Raw genomic sequence first — 20,087 nt, 5'->3', positions numbered from 1 at the left:
TGGGCATGTTTCTCCTTATTTCTGTTTTGCTTAATGCTGACCTTAACCTTCAAAATGTCTTCTTATTACCCTGTTGAAGACCTTCTCTTCACCCACTCTTGCTTACTGTCCATCAAGAGCACCAGTCACCCTTGCCAACTAACCCATCTTGTGAATTTGCTGGGCCCCTTTATGGAGCTGATGGGGCTTGAGAATTTGTAAATTAATGAAGTGATCTGATGAACAAGTCTTGCGTTTGGTAAGCTAGAAACCTGTCAGTGATGTATTAATTACAATATTTTGTATTTCTTCAATTTTCCTTTCTAGAATCCTCAAGATGGATTCAGCCGATTGAAACGATGGATTATGATTGGTGATCACCACCAGTTACCTCCAGTCATTAAGAACATGGCCTTTCAGAAGTATTCAAATATGGAGCAATCTCTTTTCACTCGCTTTGTCCGGGTTGGGGTTCCTACTGTGGACCTCGATGCTCAAGGGAGAGCCAGGGCAAGGTGAAGATTCACTTGTAGTTAAGGATATAGGTTCCCTGAAACATCTTTTTCATAAAGTTTAGCCTTCTCTAAGCTCTAGGAACCTGCCCTCTACCAATCTGAAACCATGTTTATTGCCCCTTGTATAAGGTATATATTGATCTAATGAGTTGTTTTGTTCATTAAATTGATACTGAGGACAGAAAGGCTTCATTCCATCCTGTCTCCAAATACATGGCCTTAATGTGATTATCAAATCTAAAGCAAAAGTAAACAAGAGTAAAACACTGCTTCTTAACTTCATAAGTAGTGCCAGCCACTTCACAGGTCCTCCCTGTGTCCCCACATCCAGGCCTTCCAGGCTTTGTAGTTGATGACATAGCAACAGTGTTTACACAGGAGCACAGGAGAGCTGTCATTTTTGTACCATCTTCATTCCCTTGACTCCTGCTTATTTGGAACAAGTAGCCTAAAGTAGCCAAAATAATGTTGCTAAAAGATGAGCAAACTTGGCAACTAAAAAATGTGGCTCCTTAAAATGTCCTTTTGGATACTGAAGGGTCCCAGTTGCTAATCTTTTGTGTTTGGGGCTTTGTCTTGGGACAGCTTGTGTAACCTCTACAACTGGCGCTACAAGAACTTAGGCAACTTGCCCCATGTGCAGCTTCTGCCAGAGTTCAGCACAGCCAATGCTGGCCTGCTCTATGACTTCCAGCTCATCAATGTGGAAGACTTTCAGGGAGTGGGAGAATCGGAACCTAACCCTTACTTCTATCAGGTAATACAGCATGGCATTGGGGTTTACGTTGCATTTGCCTGGCTGAAGTGCTATGGGATTTAGCAGTACTGTACCATGTGGCCAGCTATTGAGACAAAGAAAGGTTGCAGCCTCACCTGACCACACAAAAGCAGTCAGTTTCAGATGGATCAAAGATACACAAAGAATAACTAAAAACTCAGTGGAAAGTACTAAAAGCAAATATTGACAAGTATATAGTGATGTTGTAAGAAAGGGCCTCCTTGTTAAAAAATCAAAAATAATACAGAAAAATCCTTAATTGATTTGAGAAAAAATAAGTATGTAAATTAAAACAATATATTGAAAATTCTGACTAAAATTTGTATAGAGAACTCAGTTGCTTTAAAAAAAAATACTCTGGGAGCTGGAGAGATGGCTCAGCAGTTAGGAGAACCTGCTGATCTTGGAGAAGACCAAGTTTTGCTTCCCAGCATCCATAGGGCAGGTTAACAGTGGTCCATAACTCCAGTTCCAGGGGCTTAGGTGCCTTCTTCTGACACACACACACACACACACACACACACACACACACACACACACACACACGCACAGAGAGAGAGAGAGAGAGAGAGAGAACATACATGCAAGCAAAATACATACATAAAATAAACCTTTTAAAATGTTACACCAGCAGAAAATGCAATGAAGAGAAACACTTTACCTAGAAATAAATGAGTAAATACCTAACAGTAATAAATCACTAAGTCAGACAGTACTTGATTTTGCAGTTATAGTGGGAAAATAATTTGGTGCATAAATTGTCATATGTATTAGAGATACTGTTCTTGCTCTAAGTAATTCTTAACAAGAATTTGGATGAGTTTATAAAGACTTAACATACTGAAATATTTTCACTACAAATTAGTTTGGAAATAAATAATTTAAACAGTTATCAGATTAAATTTTTCCTTTTCTACACAGAAGGAATACTAAAGTCACTTTCTCATATACTTAAAGCTTAGGAACAAATGTGACCTTTAAATGATAACACATTTAGAGCCATATTCAAAGTAGAAACATGTTTCCTGATATCCACCTTTGAAGGAGTTCAGGAGCTGATTGGTGTCTCCTGATAGCTTCATTGCAAAGTGGTTCTGAGTCCTTGCCTGAGCTACCTAATGGTATTGATCTAAAACGTTATCCAAGATACTCATCTGTTTCCTTACTTGTTAATTCTATCTCTGTGTGAGTTTTCAGTGTATCAAGAAATAAGGGTATTCTCAAATGACGACTGCTATTAGTTAACTGTATTTCTGAAGTATTAAAAACTTTATCCCCCCAAATATGATCAATGTGCATTTAAACAATACATTTTTAAAAATTAGCATGTGAGAGAATAAATGGAAAAATGAATGAAAGTCCCTAAGTTGAAGCAACCTTGACTTATGTGGCCCAGCTTCTAAAATGTTCATCAAAATATACTTGTTTTTCTGTTAAGCTTCACATCTGACTCAAGCAGAGTGCTGAATTAAGCACATTGCTCACATAAATAAAGAATTGGCTTCTACTTACTGAGAACTCAGTGTACTAATCTTGCCAAAAATACCTGAATCAAAACTGGATTTTATTCAGCCTTAGCATTTATTACATAAGGTCATTTCCTTGGTCTCTGGTTTGTTCTTTTATCTACATTGGAGCTGATCCTTAGATAAATGTGTTTTGCTACCAATATAGAAAATGGAGATTTACAGAGTCATGTGGCTTCTTTTGTCTCCTGTCTTCCAAAGAACTAGAGAATTTAAATGAAAGAGATAATTGAGACTGTCTGTCACCAGGAACCTGGATATAAATGGTGTCTCTGAAGTTCATCTAGTAATTTTCCTCTTGCCTTTGCCTGGAATCCAGCTTCTGTCTTATCTTTGTGTATGCTTTCCATGATGTGCTTATGTTCTTGTTTCACTTGAACGTGGTCTCTGCTGAACTGGATGAAGTAGCTGTGGGTCAGATTTCTCACTTGGAGGTTCAGTAAAGCCCTTGCTTTTGAGCTCCATATCACCCATCTTTAACCAGAATTTCCAGCTGAAGCCAGACTGCCAGTTGAAAGCACATGTTCTCACCTGAATGAGTCCAGTTCAGGTGGCAAAAGGAAGACAGTGGAAACAAACTCCCAGGAAACATCAGGAAGTGGGAGGGGCTCGGGAAGTGCTGTACACAGTGCAATCAGTTGTAATACTGCCACGTGTACATCCAGTTAAGACTGGACATTGTATGGGTTCCTTGACTAATTTGCCCCTTTATGCTAATCTTTGTTGTCAGAGCTGCAGGTATATAAGTATGTTGTATAGACTATATATCATGATTATTGTGGCCCCAGGAATATTAACCTATATGTCCTGTGTTACAAATATATTACAGACATCAGGGTTTTACCAATATTAACCTAGAATTAGGCTATCCTTCAACGTCTCAAAAATATTTACTTATCTATCTAGGTTATTAACTTTTCACTTAGGATGTGCTCAAAATAAGTAGGCAATCGATAGGTAAGCCTCTTTTGAAGCTCTTAAAAAGTAGGAACATAGGGGAATTAATATACAATGTGGCTGTGCTTGCATTACAGAACCTTGGAGAAGCAGAGTATGTAGTAGCACTCTTCATGTACATGTGCTTGCTTGGTTACCCTGCAGACAAGATCAGCATTCTAACAACATACAATGGACAAAAGCACCTGATTCGGGACATCATCAATAGACGATGTGGGAATAATCCATTGATCGGAAGGCCAAACAAGGTAGTTTTATGAATGTAATATGTTTTCACATTCATCTTTTTGACAAGCTTTGAATTTATTATAAGTTATTTATATTACTCCACTTTGTCTCACAGACAAGCTTTCTAGAAGGTCAGGATGACAACAGAATTTCCATGTATAGTGTCTACACATGAGAAGACTTGCTTCAAAATGTCAATTCTAATAAAAGTCATTTTAAATAAGACAGACTAATATAAAATGGACAAGTGAACAGGACATGTTTCATACAGGACCCCCAAATAGCCACTAAAGCATCCCTGCCTGTAATTAGTTGTCTTTACCATCATTAACTATCAGGAAGACATAAATGAAAACACGGTAAGGGATCAGAAAATGCAGAGTGCTTGCCAAGGATTCATGAAGCTCTGGGTTCCATCCTCAGCACCACATAAACTCAGCACTGTGGTACATGACTGTAATCCCAACTGGTGAGGTAGAGGCAAGAGGATCAGAACTTCAAAGCCATCCCCAGTTATAGATCAAATTTGTAGCTTGGGCTGCATGAGTCTGAATAACATTAAATTAAATTTTTAAAAATACAATATGGTGCTTGTACACATCAACAGAATGGTTAAAATTGTAAAAGCTGATAGTGTCAGGCAATGGAGCAGCTGGAACTTGAGGACTGGGACATTGCTGATGAGTGTATAAATTGATTCAGAAACTTTGGAAAGTACTTTGACAGTTTAAAGAGTTAAGGATACACTTAACATAGCCCTACAGTTCCCTTTCTGCAATGAAAACATGTCCACAAAGAAAAAAATTGAATATCCAATGTAGCTTTATTCTAAATATCCCCAGAGTTAAAGCAACTCTGTTGTCCATTAACAAGCACATTCATTAATGGGAGCCTGGCTGCTCAGCAGCAGGACAGAGTGAGCATGTTAGGTACCACACAGAGAAGCTACAGAAGCCTTATGCTATTGACAAACTGGGTGTAACATTTCATGATTCCATTCCTGTGCTTATTCAGAGCTGGCAGAAAATAAGGGAAATAGATCAGAGACTGCCTGGAGCTGCGAAGTTGCCCGCTTGTTTACAGTGGGGCCCAAGGTGGTGGGCATTGTGGTGGTGGTGGCGGCTGTATGGGAGTGTATGTTTTCAAAATTCACTGTACCTCTGTGAAATCCACTCCGAAAGAAGTGTTTTATAGACTTCCTAAAATCAGAAGGACCATGAATGGTAATTCACGTAGGGGATTCAGTAAGCTTTGTTGAATTCATAGAGCAGGGATGAAGACCTAAGAGTTACAGTTGGTGGCTAGAATCTTGATGAACCCCCTCCCTATTCATATGTGTGTTTTCCAAATGAATAAAAAGACTATGGAGATTTTTTTTTTTCACTTTAACAAGAATGCCATGAACAAATACTAGGGACACACATTGAATAATAAATGAGTATACTTAGCTACACTTTTTGAGGATTTGGGATGTCACTTAATAAGCTGAACATAGCCTGCCTTCTGAAGCTTGGCAGTCTAATGGTGGAAGGCTGAAGATTCCAAGAACAGTTCTTTAATTGTTAGTCATAGTAGACAGGTGCTGCAGACAAGAGTATGAGTAATGGGAAGACATGGTCCAGGGTGCTTACCATGCTTTGGTGGCACTCACTGACTTGTTCTTGAAATTCCAAGTGAGAACTATATGATTAGGTGTCTTCTGAGATAACTTAAAGGTAAGCTGCTTATTTTTAGCATTTTGTGTAGACAATGCCTTGTTGTATTTTTGAAAAGATACTACATTCCCCACCTTTTCTTCCTAGGTGACAACTGTTGATAGATTCCAAGGTCAACAGAATGATTACATCCTCCTTTCTCTAGTGCGGACCAGGGCTGTGGGCCATTTGAGGTGCGTGAGGTTCAAACTCCAAATTCTTACCCAAGGTTACTGTCTGTTTCAGTTCTGAGCTTCAATGAGAAAGTAGTTCTAAATTTGTCCAATTAATTGCTATAATTAATCATTATGGCAGCTTGTAGGGCTTTCTTCAGAATAACATCAGGCCCCTTATGTAGTTTATCGGTGCTGTTACTGCTAACTGTTGACCTCATAACGCCGTAGCAATTGTCCCTTCTTCATCATTCATTTGCATGCAGAGAATTTTTACCGTAGAGTCTTAGTCTTGGAACTGCTAGGAACAGCATCAGGAACCAAAGAAGCTAAGGTGGAAGGGAGCCTCTTCAGGAGCATTTTTTTTTTCAGTGCATAAGGCTTTTTCTGGTTTTTCTCTCCATACCATCTTTCAGCTTCATGAGAGGATAAAGGAGCCATTTGTTCTCCCAGGATTAAGAATGATCCAAACAAACAATAACCTATTTTTATCATTTTGTGATGTATTTATGTATTAGAGATTTATGGGAGTAATATCTTCTTATTACAAAGCAGCCATTTGGTTTTATATAAATCTTCATCTCATGTGACTTACTAGCAAAACTCAGGAGAGCTGGAGTTCATTGTCTTAATTTATTCGATGAGTATAAAGAGAAGGTTCTCCACACTCTCATAAATTGTCATTAAGTCCAGATCTCTTTCAGTCTTAGGTCAAAGTGTATTAGGCTGCTAATCTTTATGGAAGAGTAAGCAAAGACAATGTTTTAAGAAACTATTACAGCCGGGCGGTGGTGGCGCACGCCTTTAATCCCAGCACTCGGGAGGCAGAGCCAGGCGGATCTCTGTGAGTTCGAGGCCAGCCTGGGCTACCAAGTGAGCTCCAGGAAAGGCGCAAAGCTACGCAGAGAAACCCTGTCTCGAAAAACCAAAAAAAAAAAAAAAAAAAAAAAAAAAAAAAAAAAAAAAAAAAGAAACTATTACAAATTGATAGTGTTAAAGTTAGCTTATTTTTGCTTATTGAAGTATCAAGCATAGAGTTAGGTCTTTTCTGAAAACAGTTTTTTTTTTCCTAACTGACATAACTACTGTCTGAATGGCCATCTTTGTTGACCAAAGACCTCTTAGCTTCAAGTGTGACAATGTAAACGCTGTGTCCTTCTTTTCTTCTGTGGGTGCCTGTCCTGCACTTAGATACATGCAGACAAAAGACCTATACATGTACAATAAAAATAAACCTGTTTTTAAAAATTCAGTAACTTGAATTCCATAGGGATCTCTGCCTAATTTTCTGAAAACTAAAAATGATTATGAATGGAGGATTTAAAAAGAAGGTGGTCTCAGTCTTGCCCCACATCTCCAGATTTTCTGATTAAAAACACCTTTATTATCTGTTATTTGGCAGTGTACTAGCTTCTGGATACATAGGAATAAATTTAGCTTTCATGATCTCCACTCTTGAGGAGTTTGGGGACCAGTGTGGGACACATTCAAATAATTGGGAAGATTCCTTTGCTTGAATATGCCCCAAATTTCAATTCCATTCTCATGTGCTGTGGAGATGACCTTATAAAAGCCTCTTAGCCACTACAGTACCAAAGACTACAGTAAATGTTCTCACAGAAGGACCTGGACAGTGTATTTGCATGTATCCAGAGTAGAGCCTCCTGGATATGACAAGGAAACCGAGCACAGTAATAGAGTGATTCCTCAAAAGCAGTTTAAGCTGCTTCCTTCCTCCAACACTCCATTTCTTCCTAGACAACATTGCTTACATTTTCCTTTCTATTTCTGTGAAAGAACGCCTACTAAGGAGTTCTAGCACTTACCAGTGTTGAGATCTCTGAGTAACTCTATGTTAGGAATGTGAAGAGAAGCAAAAAGAATTACTACTCTAAGGTAAAACTGGCAAATTTTCTAGGAAGGAAAATTTTATCTTGTAGAGCCTGGGAATTCGTTAGGCAGAAAAGTGAAAGAAGGTGGTTGTCATAGTGATAGTGATGCAGTAATTGGTGACTGTCACCTGACTCCTCTGGGATTCTGGATCTTTTCTGGATCCAAGGGCTACTTGGATCTTTTCAACCAGTACATTGGTTATTTTGTCTCTCATACGTGCACACACACATTAACTAGCAAGGTGTTATCAATGAAGCATTTGCTTACTGGGTTTACTGATCACATACATTGATTTGCTTTATGCCTATTAAGTCCTTAAGGTTTTTATTGCAATAGCTTATACTGAGACTATTTAGTGGATTATGTAAAACAAGGAAAAGGGGGATGCATGCATACATTATTAATTTCAAACTATGCTAATTACTTTGTTTCCTAAAGGGATGTCCGTCGCTTGGTGGTAGCCATGTCAAGGGCCAGGCTTGGCCTTTATATCTTCGCTAGAGTATCCCTATTCCAGAATTGTTTTGAGCTGACTCCTGCTTTCAGTCAGCTCACTGCTCGTCCGCTGCATTTGCATATCATTCCAACAGAGCCTTTCCCAACCTCCAGAAAGGTAGGCCTTTCATCACTGTGTAGAGCAATATGCCCCAAGTGGGACAGAGGGTTCTCTTATAGTTGACCACTTTAGTGAAAATCCCCAGTCACTGATATGAAATACTCCTTACACCACAGAACTGAATTATATAAAAATAATATCTGCTAACACTGAAACTTACTATGTATCGGGAGTTAACTCCATACATTCATTGTCTCATTTGATCTCAGTAGCACATCTGCTCAGGAGGCTTTCCTGTTATGCTAATTGTACGTGTACAGAAGCTGAGGGTAAGAGAAGTGAAGTAGTTTGCCAAACATCAGGTGGGTGGAGGAGCCAGAATTTGAAAACAGACAGTCTGACTCAAGCATTCATGTTCTGAGCACCTCACGACACCTCCTCTTGCCATCAGTTGTCACTTACAGAGTAATCTAGTTAAGTTCTTACGAAGTTTGCATTCTGGGGTGGTGGGGCAGGAAAACACGGACAGCTTCACCATCTCCTCCTCCATCCCCCTTTCCCACTGTTCTTCCTCTGTAGGATGAAGTGTAATGCAGCTAGTTCATCCCTACTTACATTCTTGCACACAAAGGCACAGATCCCTGCTTGTACTCTTACTGCTACTTTATTTTCTTAGAGCATGCTACAGACGTGGGGGGTTTTGTTTTTCATGTCATGAAATGTGCCAGAGGTCCATTAAATTTTAAATAAAATTGTCTTAAATATACTCAGTAAACTTCTTATTTTTCACTTCTCTAAAACAAACGAAATAAGTTTAGTGTGTTTGTTTTTTGGTAATGTTAACCACTTCTCTTTAAAGACTTTTCTGTTTGCTTGCTTATTTGTTTTGTTTTTAAGAAATGCTGCTCTTGCCGGGCGGTGGTGGCGCACGCCTTTTAATCCCAGCACTCGGGAGGCAGAGCCAGGCGGATCTCTGTGAGTTCGAGGCCAGCCTGGGCTACCAAGTGAGCTCCAGGAAAGGTGCAAAGCTACACAGAGAAACCCTGTCTCGAAAAACCAAAAAAAAAAAAAAAAAAAAAAAAAGAAATGCTGCTCTGAGAAAATTGGAGGAAAGGGTTGAGGGGTAGTTTCGGGGGTAGTGTCACAAAAGCCCTGAGTACCGCCTGGATAGCTGCCCTCCATTTCTACACTTGGCTCCTTTATAGACTCACTATTGTGTGCTTGCTACTGTAAGGTGGGATCCTTTTTTCCTGGAAAACTTGTTTTTACATTCACAGATTTCCACATTGATCCCCACAGTAAGCAACAATAAGACTTGGCGTGTGATCAATGATTACAAATAGGAAAGTTAGCAGTCTTCTAAGGTGCTGAAGGAGACAGTCAGATCTGTTAGTGCAGTTGCTTTACTGCTAGAGCGATCTTTCTCAGAAACTGCTTCATGAAAGTTCCCCCATCTCACTGCAGACTTGCAGAAGCTAGCTTTCAGGCTGCTGCAGGGAAGGCAGGGGTCTGCGCTGTGACAGTGTCTCAGTAGAACCTGACAGATGCTGCAGAGCTTCAAAACAGGGATTTGATTATCACTTCCATGGCTGACAGGCTACATATAGTAATAATAAATGTTCACATCTTTTACTTCAGAAAAAAAGAGGAAAAGTAGTTCTAATATTTTCATTCTGAAACAATTGTAGATTCTCTCTGGATTCTAGACAGTTGGAAATTGTTGCTGATAGACCAGTGGTGCTCAACCTGTCATGACCCTTTGGGATCACATGTCAGATATCCTGTATATCACATATTTACATTATGATTCATAACAGTAGCAAAATTTCAGTTATGAAGTGACAATGAAAATAATTTTATGGTTGGGGGTCACCACAGCATGAGGAACTATATTAAAAGGTTGCAGCATAAGGAAGGTTGAGAATCACTGTTTTAGACCATGTTGATTTATTTCCTCTATTCATGAGGTTTTTATCTGAATGATTCTTTGATATTAATTTACATCCTGAAATTCTTATTTTACTTACCAGCCCAAAGTTGTATTAAAACTTAATGACTCTCAGCTCTGTTGTCTCTCATTTTTCTGAATTTTCATGACGTACTTTCTGGACTCTGACTTTGGAGTTTCATGTCCTCCATACCCTCATGGTATTTATAGATTCAGAAACGGGCTTTTGTAGAAATGATAGGTTCTGGGTTTTTTTCACTAGATACTACACTCTCTTTTTGCTTCCTTATAGAATGGAGAGAGACCACCTCATGAAATACAGGTAATAAAGAATATGCCCCAGATGGCGAACTTTGTGTACAATATGTACATGCATTTGATACAGACTACCCATCATTATCATCAGGTGAGTTTGCTCAGGGTTGACACTTCCTTTCTCTAACTGTGGAGTGAGTCTTAAAACTAATTTGTTACGGAGAGCCTACAGTCAGACATTGTTATTCGTTTAGCATTCATATTTTAATACCTTTCTGTAGATATAAACTGGCATCAAGTAACTTGCTCAAAATGTGCTATTTGATGCATTCTGTATTTATCGTGTTTGAATGTACTCCTAAAACTACCAGCTTAATCTAGATCATGAACATAGCCCTCGTCCCCACTTTTCTCATGTCACTTTGTACTTCCTGTCCTTCTCTAAGGGTTTGGTTTCTGCCATCACGGACTACGCTCTGCTTTCTAGATATTCACACCAGTGCAGATGGACTATGCACTCTTACTTTCTCAGTCTGCTGTTTCTCAGCTTTTTTTTTTTTAACCATTCATGTTGTTGTATGCTAGGAATGGTCCCCCCCTTTCGCCTGGTTGTTTCCATTGTGGGATAATACAAAGTAACTGTTGTGAAAGACTTCGTACTTCTACCTCCAAGGAGAGTTGCTGGCTGATCCTTTACATGCATGCTTAACTCTTTAAAGTGGCAGCCTGTTTTTGAAAGTAGTTTTTCAAATAGAACTTGCTGTTTTGTCCAGGAGCATGTGAGTGTGGTCACTCTACATCCTCACCCATACTTGATTCGGTAAACCTTTTTATTTTTAGCAGGGACCGTAGGAATACAGTGAGCTCAGTATGGCTTAAGAATTTGGGGGGGGGGGGGTGTTGTCTTTTAGAATTCATTTTCTTCATTTGTGCATCATTTTGTATTGTTATTAGCTCCCTAAATATCCTCTTTCAGGATGAATCTGTTCACATGTATTATTGTAATGAGCTTTCAGAGGTTTCCTTCCTTCCAGCTACAGGTCCCTTATCAAACATGTTTCTATAATTTTTTTTCTTTTTAAAACAACTTTTAGTAGAGTTTTGAATTTTGATATCTAATACATAAAATTACTTTACTATAATTCATTCTTGTATGTCCTAAAAATACATACTTTAGCCCAGTTGACAAAGACTACCCTCTACCAGTTACGGTTCAGGGTGTGGTGTTTACAAGTAGGCTAGATTTAGATTTTCATTTCCGGCAAGGCTCCCTGCAGTATTGTGTTTATTCATCCATGTGTGGATATTCTGTGGTTTTACTGCCATTTCCTCAGGAGACGATTTGATTCTCTTTTGAACTACTACTTGTGACCTTAGTCAAAATAATAATAATAAACCCAAAATAATGGAGTGTCTACATGAGTGTTCTTTCTGGATTCCACTTGATTCCACTGTGCAGTGTATCTGTCCATCCCGTCACCATCACCATACTACCCAGATTACAGTACTTTAGAATAAGCAGATCTTAAAATTAGACAAAATGAATATTTTAGTTCCGTTCCTTTTCAAAAATGACCTATTTTACCTAGATTCGGCCAGCCAATTTCTAGCCCTATAAAAGCCCACTGTAATTGAAATAATGTCTCCAGGAGAGAAATTATTCAGGGTGAATTTGGAGAAATTAGTACCTTACCAGTTTCAAGTTTGTCTCTTTTATGAACATTATATACCTCCATCTCTTAGCTCTGCCCTGAGTGTCCATTGCTATTGAGTGGTACTTGTAAAATGTTTTCAAATTTCTGACTAGCTAAACAAAATCTAGGAGGAAAGAATCTATGGTGTTCGCTCCAGGCTGCCAAGGCATTGAGAAAAAGCTAGGCATAGACAGCTGTTCTGCTCTCCCAGATGAACAAGGTGGAAGCGTGAGCTCTGCCCTTCCTCCTCCCCCGCCCCCACCCCCACCATGTCCTGGTCTTAGAAATTGGTTTTCCTCATAGACTCCTTCAGTGAAGGTGGACCTCAAGTTGATGTGGCAGTTCATTCTAACCAACCACTGTGCCTTCTTAGAAGCATTATCAAAAATCCCTTTGATTAAAACTCTCATAACTTTTCATGTTGGTTTTTACTTCTATGTGACACATAGATGTATTTTTACCATTAGCAGAATCAAGGTCATTGTTCAAAAGTGTCAAATTGTCGTATCAAATGGCTAGCAGTGTTTAAAAAACTGTAGCAGAAGCAGTATGTTAAGAAAATGATGTAATATGAGAGCTTGCTCAGCTTTATAAGCTAGTGTTCTTGACAGTCACATTCATATGGTTTTTTTTTTAATTAGACTTTCTTACAACTACCACCTGCAATGGTGGAAGAAGGTGAGGAAGCTCAGAGTCAAGAAACAGAAATGGAAGCAGAAGAAGAAACCATGGCTGCTCAAGCTAACCTCATCCCCAGTCCATCAGAAGCCAGCTTGAGTCAAGAGTCCCCAGCCTCTCAGCCTGCGTGCTCCAGTCAGACCGAGGCAGCCTCCAGTGAGATGGAAGATGTCTCTGCCCAGGGTGATACTGCTTCTGCAGCCGAGTCTGCCTCTGCAGCAGCAGAAGCTGCCACCCTAGCAGATGCTGCTTCCATCCCTGCAGAAACCAAATAGCCTAACCGAAGCCTTTCCCGGGACATTCCATTTATAAAGTCTGCACAAAGTTACCTTTTGTATTTCACACTTGCTATATGACTTAATGACACCAACTAATGTTCCGTCCTTATTTTTATTAGCTGGTTTCCTTGTTTTGTATATTTTTTATTTGTAAATAATATAAACAACTCCAGTTTTCATTTGTTCATTCAGAAGAGAAAATAATTTTGATTGCTGAATGTATCTGTAATAATACTTGCATTAAAATAGTTTTCTATGGAATATGTAAGGCATACTTGCCCTTTTTCTTTTCAGGTTCTTGTGTAGCTCAGCCTTGAACTTCCTGTACAGCTAAAGACCATGAACTCCTGATCCCCCTGCTCCTGCCTCCCTAGTTCTGGGATTGCTTGCATTCTCTTAAACTTTCTTTTATGCCCTGCTTAGGATTAAACCCAGGGCCTTGTAGGTGCTACACAAGCATCCTGCCAGCTAAACCTCAACCCAACCCATACCTCACAAGTTTAGTAAAGGCCTCTAGAAAAAAAGGACATAAGATCCTAGAGTTACCCTTGAGCAGCTGTGAACAGGATCCCAGTTGGGTAGCAGGTTGTTTCTCCACGCACACTGTCAAGCACTCAAGCCTGCAGCCTTTTCTCCCATTTTTCTTCCTGTAAGGACATAAATAGCCATGGGGTAAAGGTCTTTGTAGTCCATCAAGAACAGGCACCTATTTTCTTCTCTGAGCCTGAAAATGGTTTAAAGTCACCAAGGTATGTGTGGCCCATGGGCAACATGTAGCTAAAGACAGCTGTTATACAACCCAATCCAACATCATAAACTGACTTAAAACTTTTCAAGTGCTTTGCAATTCTTAAAAAATTACATAGTTCTTTTTAAGATTTACTTATTTTCATTTTGTGTGTACTTGGGTGTTTCACTTGCATGTATATCTGTGTACCACATGCATGGAAGTCAGAAGAGAATATCAGATTCCCTGGAACTGGAGTTAAAGATGGTTGTTAGCCTCCCTGTGGGTGCTGGGAATTGAACCTTGGTCACCAGTACTCTTAACCCCTGAACCATCTCTCCAGCCCAATTGTGTTGTTCTTAACATAAACTTGGGCACAATGTCAAAAAGCTGGACATGCCTGATTGTCCAGTGGAGTCTTGTTTATTGGTAGGGCCACGTTAGCTCCAAGGAATTAGATCCTTAGACACAGGGCAGGTTCTCCACAACACAGTGGCGTCAGATAAGGCTAGTGTGACAGAAGCAGGGTTCATCATTCAGCTGAGCAGGACTGTTGGCAGGACTTGAGTCTGGGCAGAAGAGTGAGAGAACCTAACTCCTGTGTGCAGTGAGGAAGCCTCCTAGTACAGCAGCCCTGTGTTCTGTGCCCTGTGAACTTCCCTGGTCAAATGTGAGGAGGCAGATATCTTGGGACCTAGTTACAGAAGTGTGGTCAGCCAGGCAGCAGCATTGGTGGTATATTGAAATTGATTAGAGATACAGAAGTTCCAGCTGTCTATTTAAATCTGTATTTCAACCAGGTCCCCTGGTGACTATGCACTTTGTGGCTTGAGAGGCTCTCTGCGCAAATTACTGGGCTGTCCTTGTGAATGAGGCTGTGGTGGTGGAATTAACAATGAATGGGACTAATGTTTTCTGACAAGTGACCTCTTCTGATAAGGACCCTGGGCATGGTGGCAGGAGTGGAAGGCAGCCTGCATGTGTGTACATGGGACGCCGGCATTGACCGCTAGTTCTCTTTTTCTCCATCTTGATCTGCTGGGAATTGCCGAGGGAACTTTACATGCATCTCCCCTTTAGTGCCTATAGATTTGACTGTATCCAAGGAACCTTTCAAAGAACCGCACTGAAGTCCCTCTGATCCTGGCAGTGCAAGGAAATGATTGACTCATAAAGAAGTAAAACCCAGAAAGTCAAGTCAATTATATTTTAAGTGACAAGTGTTTGTTCAGGTACCAGGCTATATAGGATCCACACTGACTGTCAGCTTACAGTGTGCTACTGCACAGAACACTTGTGTAAATGTTGGGTGAGGAGAGGAGATGGATGTGAGGAGAGGATGAAGGGATAGAAATACCTAGCAAAAAAAAACCCTGGCCTATTTTATCAGAATAAGGATCAAGCCAGATAGTCGGTTACATAATTTCTCTGATGCAAGACTTTGTAAACAGGTGTTGTGGGCATATGTATGGGGAACAGCACTCATGGAATTATTTTCATTTTGAATATACAATAGCAGGCCATGCAGGAAGGAAAGCAGCTTTGCTGTATTATGGTGTTTCCTGGAAAAGATTTTTTTTTTCCCTCCACCTGTTAGTAGATATGAATTAAAATGCCATCAACCAAAACAAGCCCAAGTCTGGGCGTGAATCAGTGTCTGCGTAGATAACTGTAGTTTGTTTGTTTTTCTGTTGGCTCTTTCTATCACAATAAAAACTAAATTGTGGACACTGGCCAAGTATTTAGTCAAAGGAATTAAAAGATGGTAGTGACACTGGGGTTTCAATTTTCAATTGTTCATTCACTCTGAAGGCCAATGAGATGCAGTTGAAACAGAACCGGTGGATTTTTACAGCACTTGGAAGAGAGAGTTGTACTCCCCGCCCCTCGTCTCTGTCTTTTTAGTAATAGGGAAACAGAATGAAGAACCTTGGATGGCTAACTTGAGGGAGGGGTAGAGTCTAAATTCAAAGTCCTAGGGATGTGCCTTGTTTATGTTCTATAAAGAGAACACATGAGTGATTGCTGCATGAACTCTGGAGTTTCCCATTTAGTTTGGAGTTATGACAGACAGGTACTAAGCCATGTGACCAGTGTTCCCCCAGGCCTCTAAACTGTTTCTTGTATTTGAATATGTCATAGCTTGGAAGTCTATTTTTAAAAAGAGGCCAGAAAGGTGTGTGCCCAGAGAGTGAGCATGAAATGAAGCAGTCAACGTAGTAAGGCTTTTTCCCTCACCAAATGCTAAGTTATGAAAGTTCTTTATAACAGCAGAGAATAAAGATCTCCATTGATGTAGGCAAATGGCTAGAAAGGTCTAAACATTACCAGGACTTTTAAGTCAATGTGGTGGTAAAAGTTAAGATGTTTTGCTGGATACTGAAACTATATAAATGGCTCATTTGTGGACTATAAAATCAGTTGTTTATGATTAGTGCAAGCATAGGTAGTGTAAAACAGACTTGGAACTCAATGAGAACAGACCCAGATTTTTTTTTTTTTTTTTTTTTTTTTTTGTAGTTTTTCGAGACAGGGTTTCTCTGTGTAGCTTTGCGCCTTTCCTGGAACTCACTTTGGAGACCAGGCTGGCCTCGAACTCACAGAGATCCACCTGCCTCTGCCTCCTGAGTGCTGGGATTAAAGGCGTGCGCCACCACCGCCCGGCTAAGACCCAGATTTTAATCTAGTTATTTATTAGGCAAATATAACCTCTCTGAGCCCTGATTTTCTTTATCTAAAAAACCATGAAAAAAAAATTCAGACATTTCTGTTAGTTTTTGTGTACTGAATATGAAAATATCTGGTCACCTACATTCTTGGTAAAGCCACTTGCTCTCCAAGTCCTCCCAAAGCATTGCGACAGTGTGGGATATTGCCAGTTAAGCTAGCTGAATCCTTGTCCATGGAGCAAAGCACAAAGGATGGATGATAACGCAGGCACATGGAGGCAGTTGACCTTTGGGGCTCAGCAGAGATAAGTCTATTGACTAGATACTAGTGTGTGAGTCCATGGTAACATGCAGGATAGACTGTTCTGAAGTTAAAATTCTAGCAGCACAGTGTGACCGGAAGGAAGTCGATAGGTCCTACCATGCTTCTGATATATGGAACGCTTCTGTTGCAGATAATTGCTGTAGATTCTGAATCTGGTATTGTCCCACCCTAAGAGCAGATTATTTTGTTCGTTTGCTTTGATTTGTGCCTTCCACATGCCATTTTTTTCTTATCTTGTAGTCATTCAGACAGTATTTTTAGAGATGTTTCTTCAATTAAGAGCATACAAAAGGTTTTTTAAAAAAATACTGACCATTTTGCACAAGCCAGAAGAGCATTTAAAGATAAGCAGTGTCTTGCTTCCTGGCAAAGTGCTTGGCGGTTAGCCTTGGTAATTATGAAGCAATCATGTTAATAGATGTTTAAGGATAATGGAACTGGAGCTGTGCTGAGCTGAGGATGGAAATGAAAACATGTGAGACTTTTCTCTTCATCCACTGGTGCTTGTTAGCATCCCAAAAGGGTTTTAATTAGATGGGATCTAGGAGCTGTGGATGCTCTAGTTTTCCTTCCTGGGAACAAACCCTAGCTTAGTCCCCCAGAACATTCGTCAGGTGACACCTTGCTGCTTGCTGGTGGTGTGTCACCTTTACTCACTCACCTCTACTATTGGGCTTATGCTTATTTAGATGCCAGGTTACATTTTTGCCCATATATGCAATGATATCCGATCCCACTATTTCTTGATATATATTACAGAAAATGCTACCGTTACAAAATACGATGAACAGCATGTTCCATAGTCAAACACACCGGCATCAAAATTAATTATTCTTCTTTTACAGAATCACAATGCATTAGTAGCTAATTACAGGTTCAGAAAAGACCTGCTGTAAAGAATCATATTTAACTTCTTCTAACCTAGCATTTCTCAAGCTTGAGATTAGACCAAAGGACTTTTGCTTTTGTTTTTTAATAAGCCATCTTATGTAGCTATTTCCTCAATCTATGGCTTGGGAGCCATTATCTCTATATCAGTAAGAACTTGTACTCTCCCAGTAGATAATAAAACCCAAATATATTTTTCAGTGAGGAAGCTTGAGGTGAAATGGTTTGTAAACACTGTTATAATCCAGTCATAATAATAATATAATCCATGTGGCATTACTAGCAACATCCTGAATATGCAAATTTAATGAGAACGTACCATGGTAGTCCTTCATGTGAGTCTTTCAAAAGAAGGTTACTGAGCAGTTTGTTTACACTTCAATTTGGAGCTCCAAATTTTCCCACCAACCCTTTCTTCCTAGTTCCTATCATACAGTAAGAGCTCATGTTTCCAACATACTCCTGTTCTTCATTTCTTTTTCCTTAAAGTGTTTAAATTCAAAAAGGAAAGGAATTACTCAGCTAGTCAGAGTTAGCCAGAGGACAATTGAGGGAGTTGAATGTAATGTCCTTCCATGAGGATTTTTAACTCATAGCATGACGTGTTGAAGTCTCATGGCTGATAACTGCTCCCGTGATCCTGTCTTCCTCTCAGTCTGACTTTGTGCCGCACAGGTTCCACGCATCCTTTGTCGTGCGGTCTAAGCTCAGATGGTAGAGGTTTCCCTCTGGGAGATGCCTGTGTGTGTCGGGCAACAAGGCCGGATACAACTCCAGTTTGTAAATAAGAACACCAAGGTCTTGGGTGATTTGTTTAGAACACTACAGTGAATTGAACTGAGAACCAGGCAAATACCCACTCCCCTTGCATGCGCTTGCTTGAGACAGTTCAAAGTAGAAAAGGCAGCATTCAAGCTGTGTACCTAAGTAGGCAAGCCTAGTAAAGATTTGCTGTCATGGTTAGCTACCAGAAGAGCCTGGGTAACAGGCCAGAAGGAAATAAGACATCTGTAGAAAAGATGGTCTGATATTAATAGCGTTAATACTAAAGGATGAAAGCCAAATTAATGTTTGTTTTGGTTTGAAAAAGACATGAGAAGCACATAATGGGCAGAAACCCTACTAAGCAGTCCTCTGTGCTTCCAACGTGCTAATTAATTATCTAAAAGTCATGTTCTGTTTAAGCAGTGGCAGAGCAGGTTAAAAACAATGTGAGTACTAGTAAGGAGGCAGATAACACTTACCTAGATCTATGGTTTAAACTACTCTTGTCCATTTACTGGCTCAGCCACCAATCAACATTCTGTCTCGAACTCAGCACCTGTGCATGCGAGCTATCCTTATGCCTTAAAGTTCTCAAGAGCCTAAGTCTCTTTGTAAAACAATTCACAGCAGAAAGCTCTTTCTCAGCTACAGAAATAAATTCTGAGGCTGCTGTTGCCAATCCATCTCCCACCCAGCTTCTTGACTCTCAATTTCAGAAGAGATTGGCTCTTTCTAGATAGTTCCTGTAGGGTAACTGTAGAAGGCACTGGATAAAGACCGCTGTGACCACAATTTCCTGAACAAATGACTTACTCATGTGCAGCTCCACATTTTTGTGTCTTAAAATCAAACCGAGTTTAGGAGACCTCTCTGTTCCAACCACTGTGAACAGGAATGTGGCTTTATTCCTGGTGAGTGGCCCACATTTGTAGCAAGCAAATATCTGCTGTCTCATCTGCTATCTGAGGTTATGAGCATATTGTATCTTAGCATCTTGTCTCTGTGTCTCCATCCCATCTCCTGATGTCTCAGCTGTGCTCCTGCTGCCCTGTGCTGGATCCCAGCTTCCGACAGCTCCTCTTGCCTATTTTGGAGTATACAGATGTTAGCTGTTTTCTGGTTTTGCTGAAACTGGTATTTATGTTTTCATCTTCTGGTTTCTCTTGAGTTTTTTTGATTGTTTCCCAAAGGAAAATGATCAAATACTAACTTTGAGTGATGAAAATAGGTGACCAAAATGAACTTGTTTAAAAAGAATTCAGAGGCTGCAGAGATGGCTCAACAGTTAAGAATGCTTCCTGTTCTTACAGAAGATCACATGCAGCTCACAACTTCCTGGAACTCCAGCTCTGGGGCATCTGATACCCACTTCTGGCCTCCAGGGGCTCCTGCATGCATATGAACTCATACAGGTATGCTCACATATATAAAAAAATACATTTTTTAAAAATTCAAAAGAAAATTCTAGGAATTTCCCTTTACGTTTTCTTTTTTTTTTTTTTTTTTTTTTTTTTTTTTTTTTTTTTTTTTTTTTTTTTGGTTTTTCGAGACAGGGTTTCTC

General features: G+C 39.8%; 1 protein-coding gene across 1 annotated transcript in view; it reads left to right on the top strand.

The window, feature by feature from the left end:
* The window catches only part of Aqr (aquarius intron-binding spliceosomal factor), a 79,968-nt gene extending 66,555 nt beyond the window's left edge, over positions 1 to 13,413 (top strand). The window contains exons 29-35 of the mRNA XM_042275915.2: positions 307 to 494; positions 1,080 to 1,251; positions 3,833 to 4,003; positions 5,786 to 5,871; positions 8,182 to 8,356; positions 10,540 to 10,653; positions 12,838 to 13,413. Of these exons, the coding sequence (XP_042131849.2) occupies positions 307 to 494; positions 1,080 to 1,251; positions 3,833 to 4,003; positions 5,786 to 5,871; positions 8,182 to 8,356; positions 10,540 to 10,653; positions 12,838 to 13,149 (1,218 nt within the window). The 3' untranslated portion in view covers positions 13,150 to 13,413. The remainder of the gene's footprint in view (positions 1 to 306; positions 495 to 1,079; positions 1,252 to 3,832; positions 4,004 to 5,785; positions 5,872 to 8,181; positions 8,357 to 10,539; positions 10,654 to 12,837) is intronic.
* Positions 13,414 to 20,087: the final 6,674 nt, after the last annotated feature.

Source organism: Peromyscus maniculatus, chromosome 4 (genome assembly GCF_049852395.1).
Source record: "Peromyscus maniculatus bairdii isolate BWxNUB_F1_BW_parent chromosome 4, HU_Pman_BW_mat_3.1, whole genome shotgun sequence".
Classification (NCBI taxonomy): domain Eukaryota; kingdom Metazoa; phylum Chordata; class Mammalia; order Rodentia; family Cricetidae; genus Peromyscus; species Peromyscus maniculatus.
The sequence above is the reverse complement of the archived record's forward strand: the minus strand, read 5'-3'. Positions and strand labels throughout refer to the sequence as shown.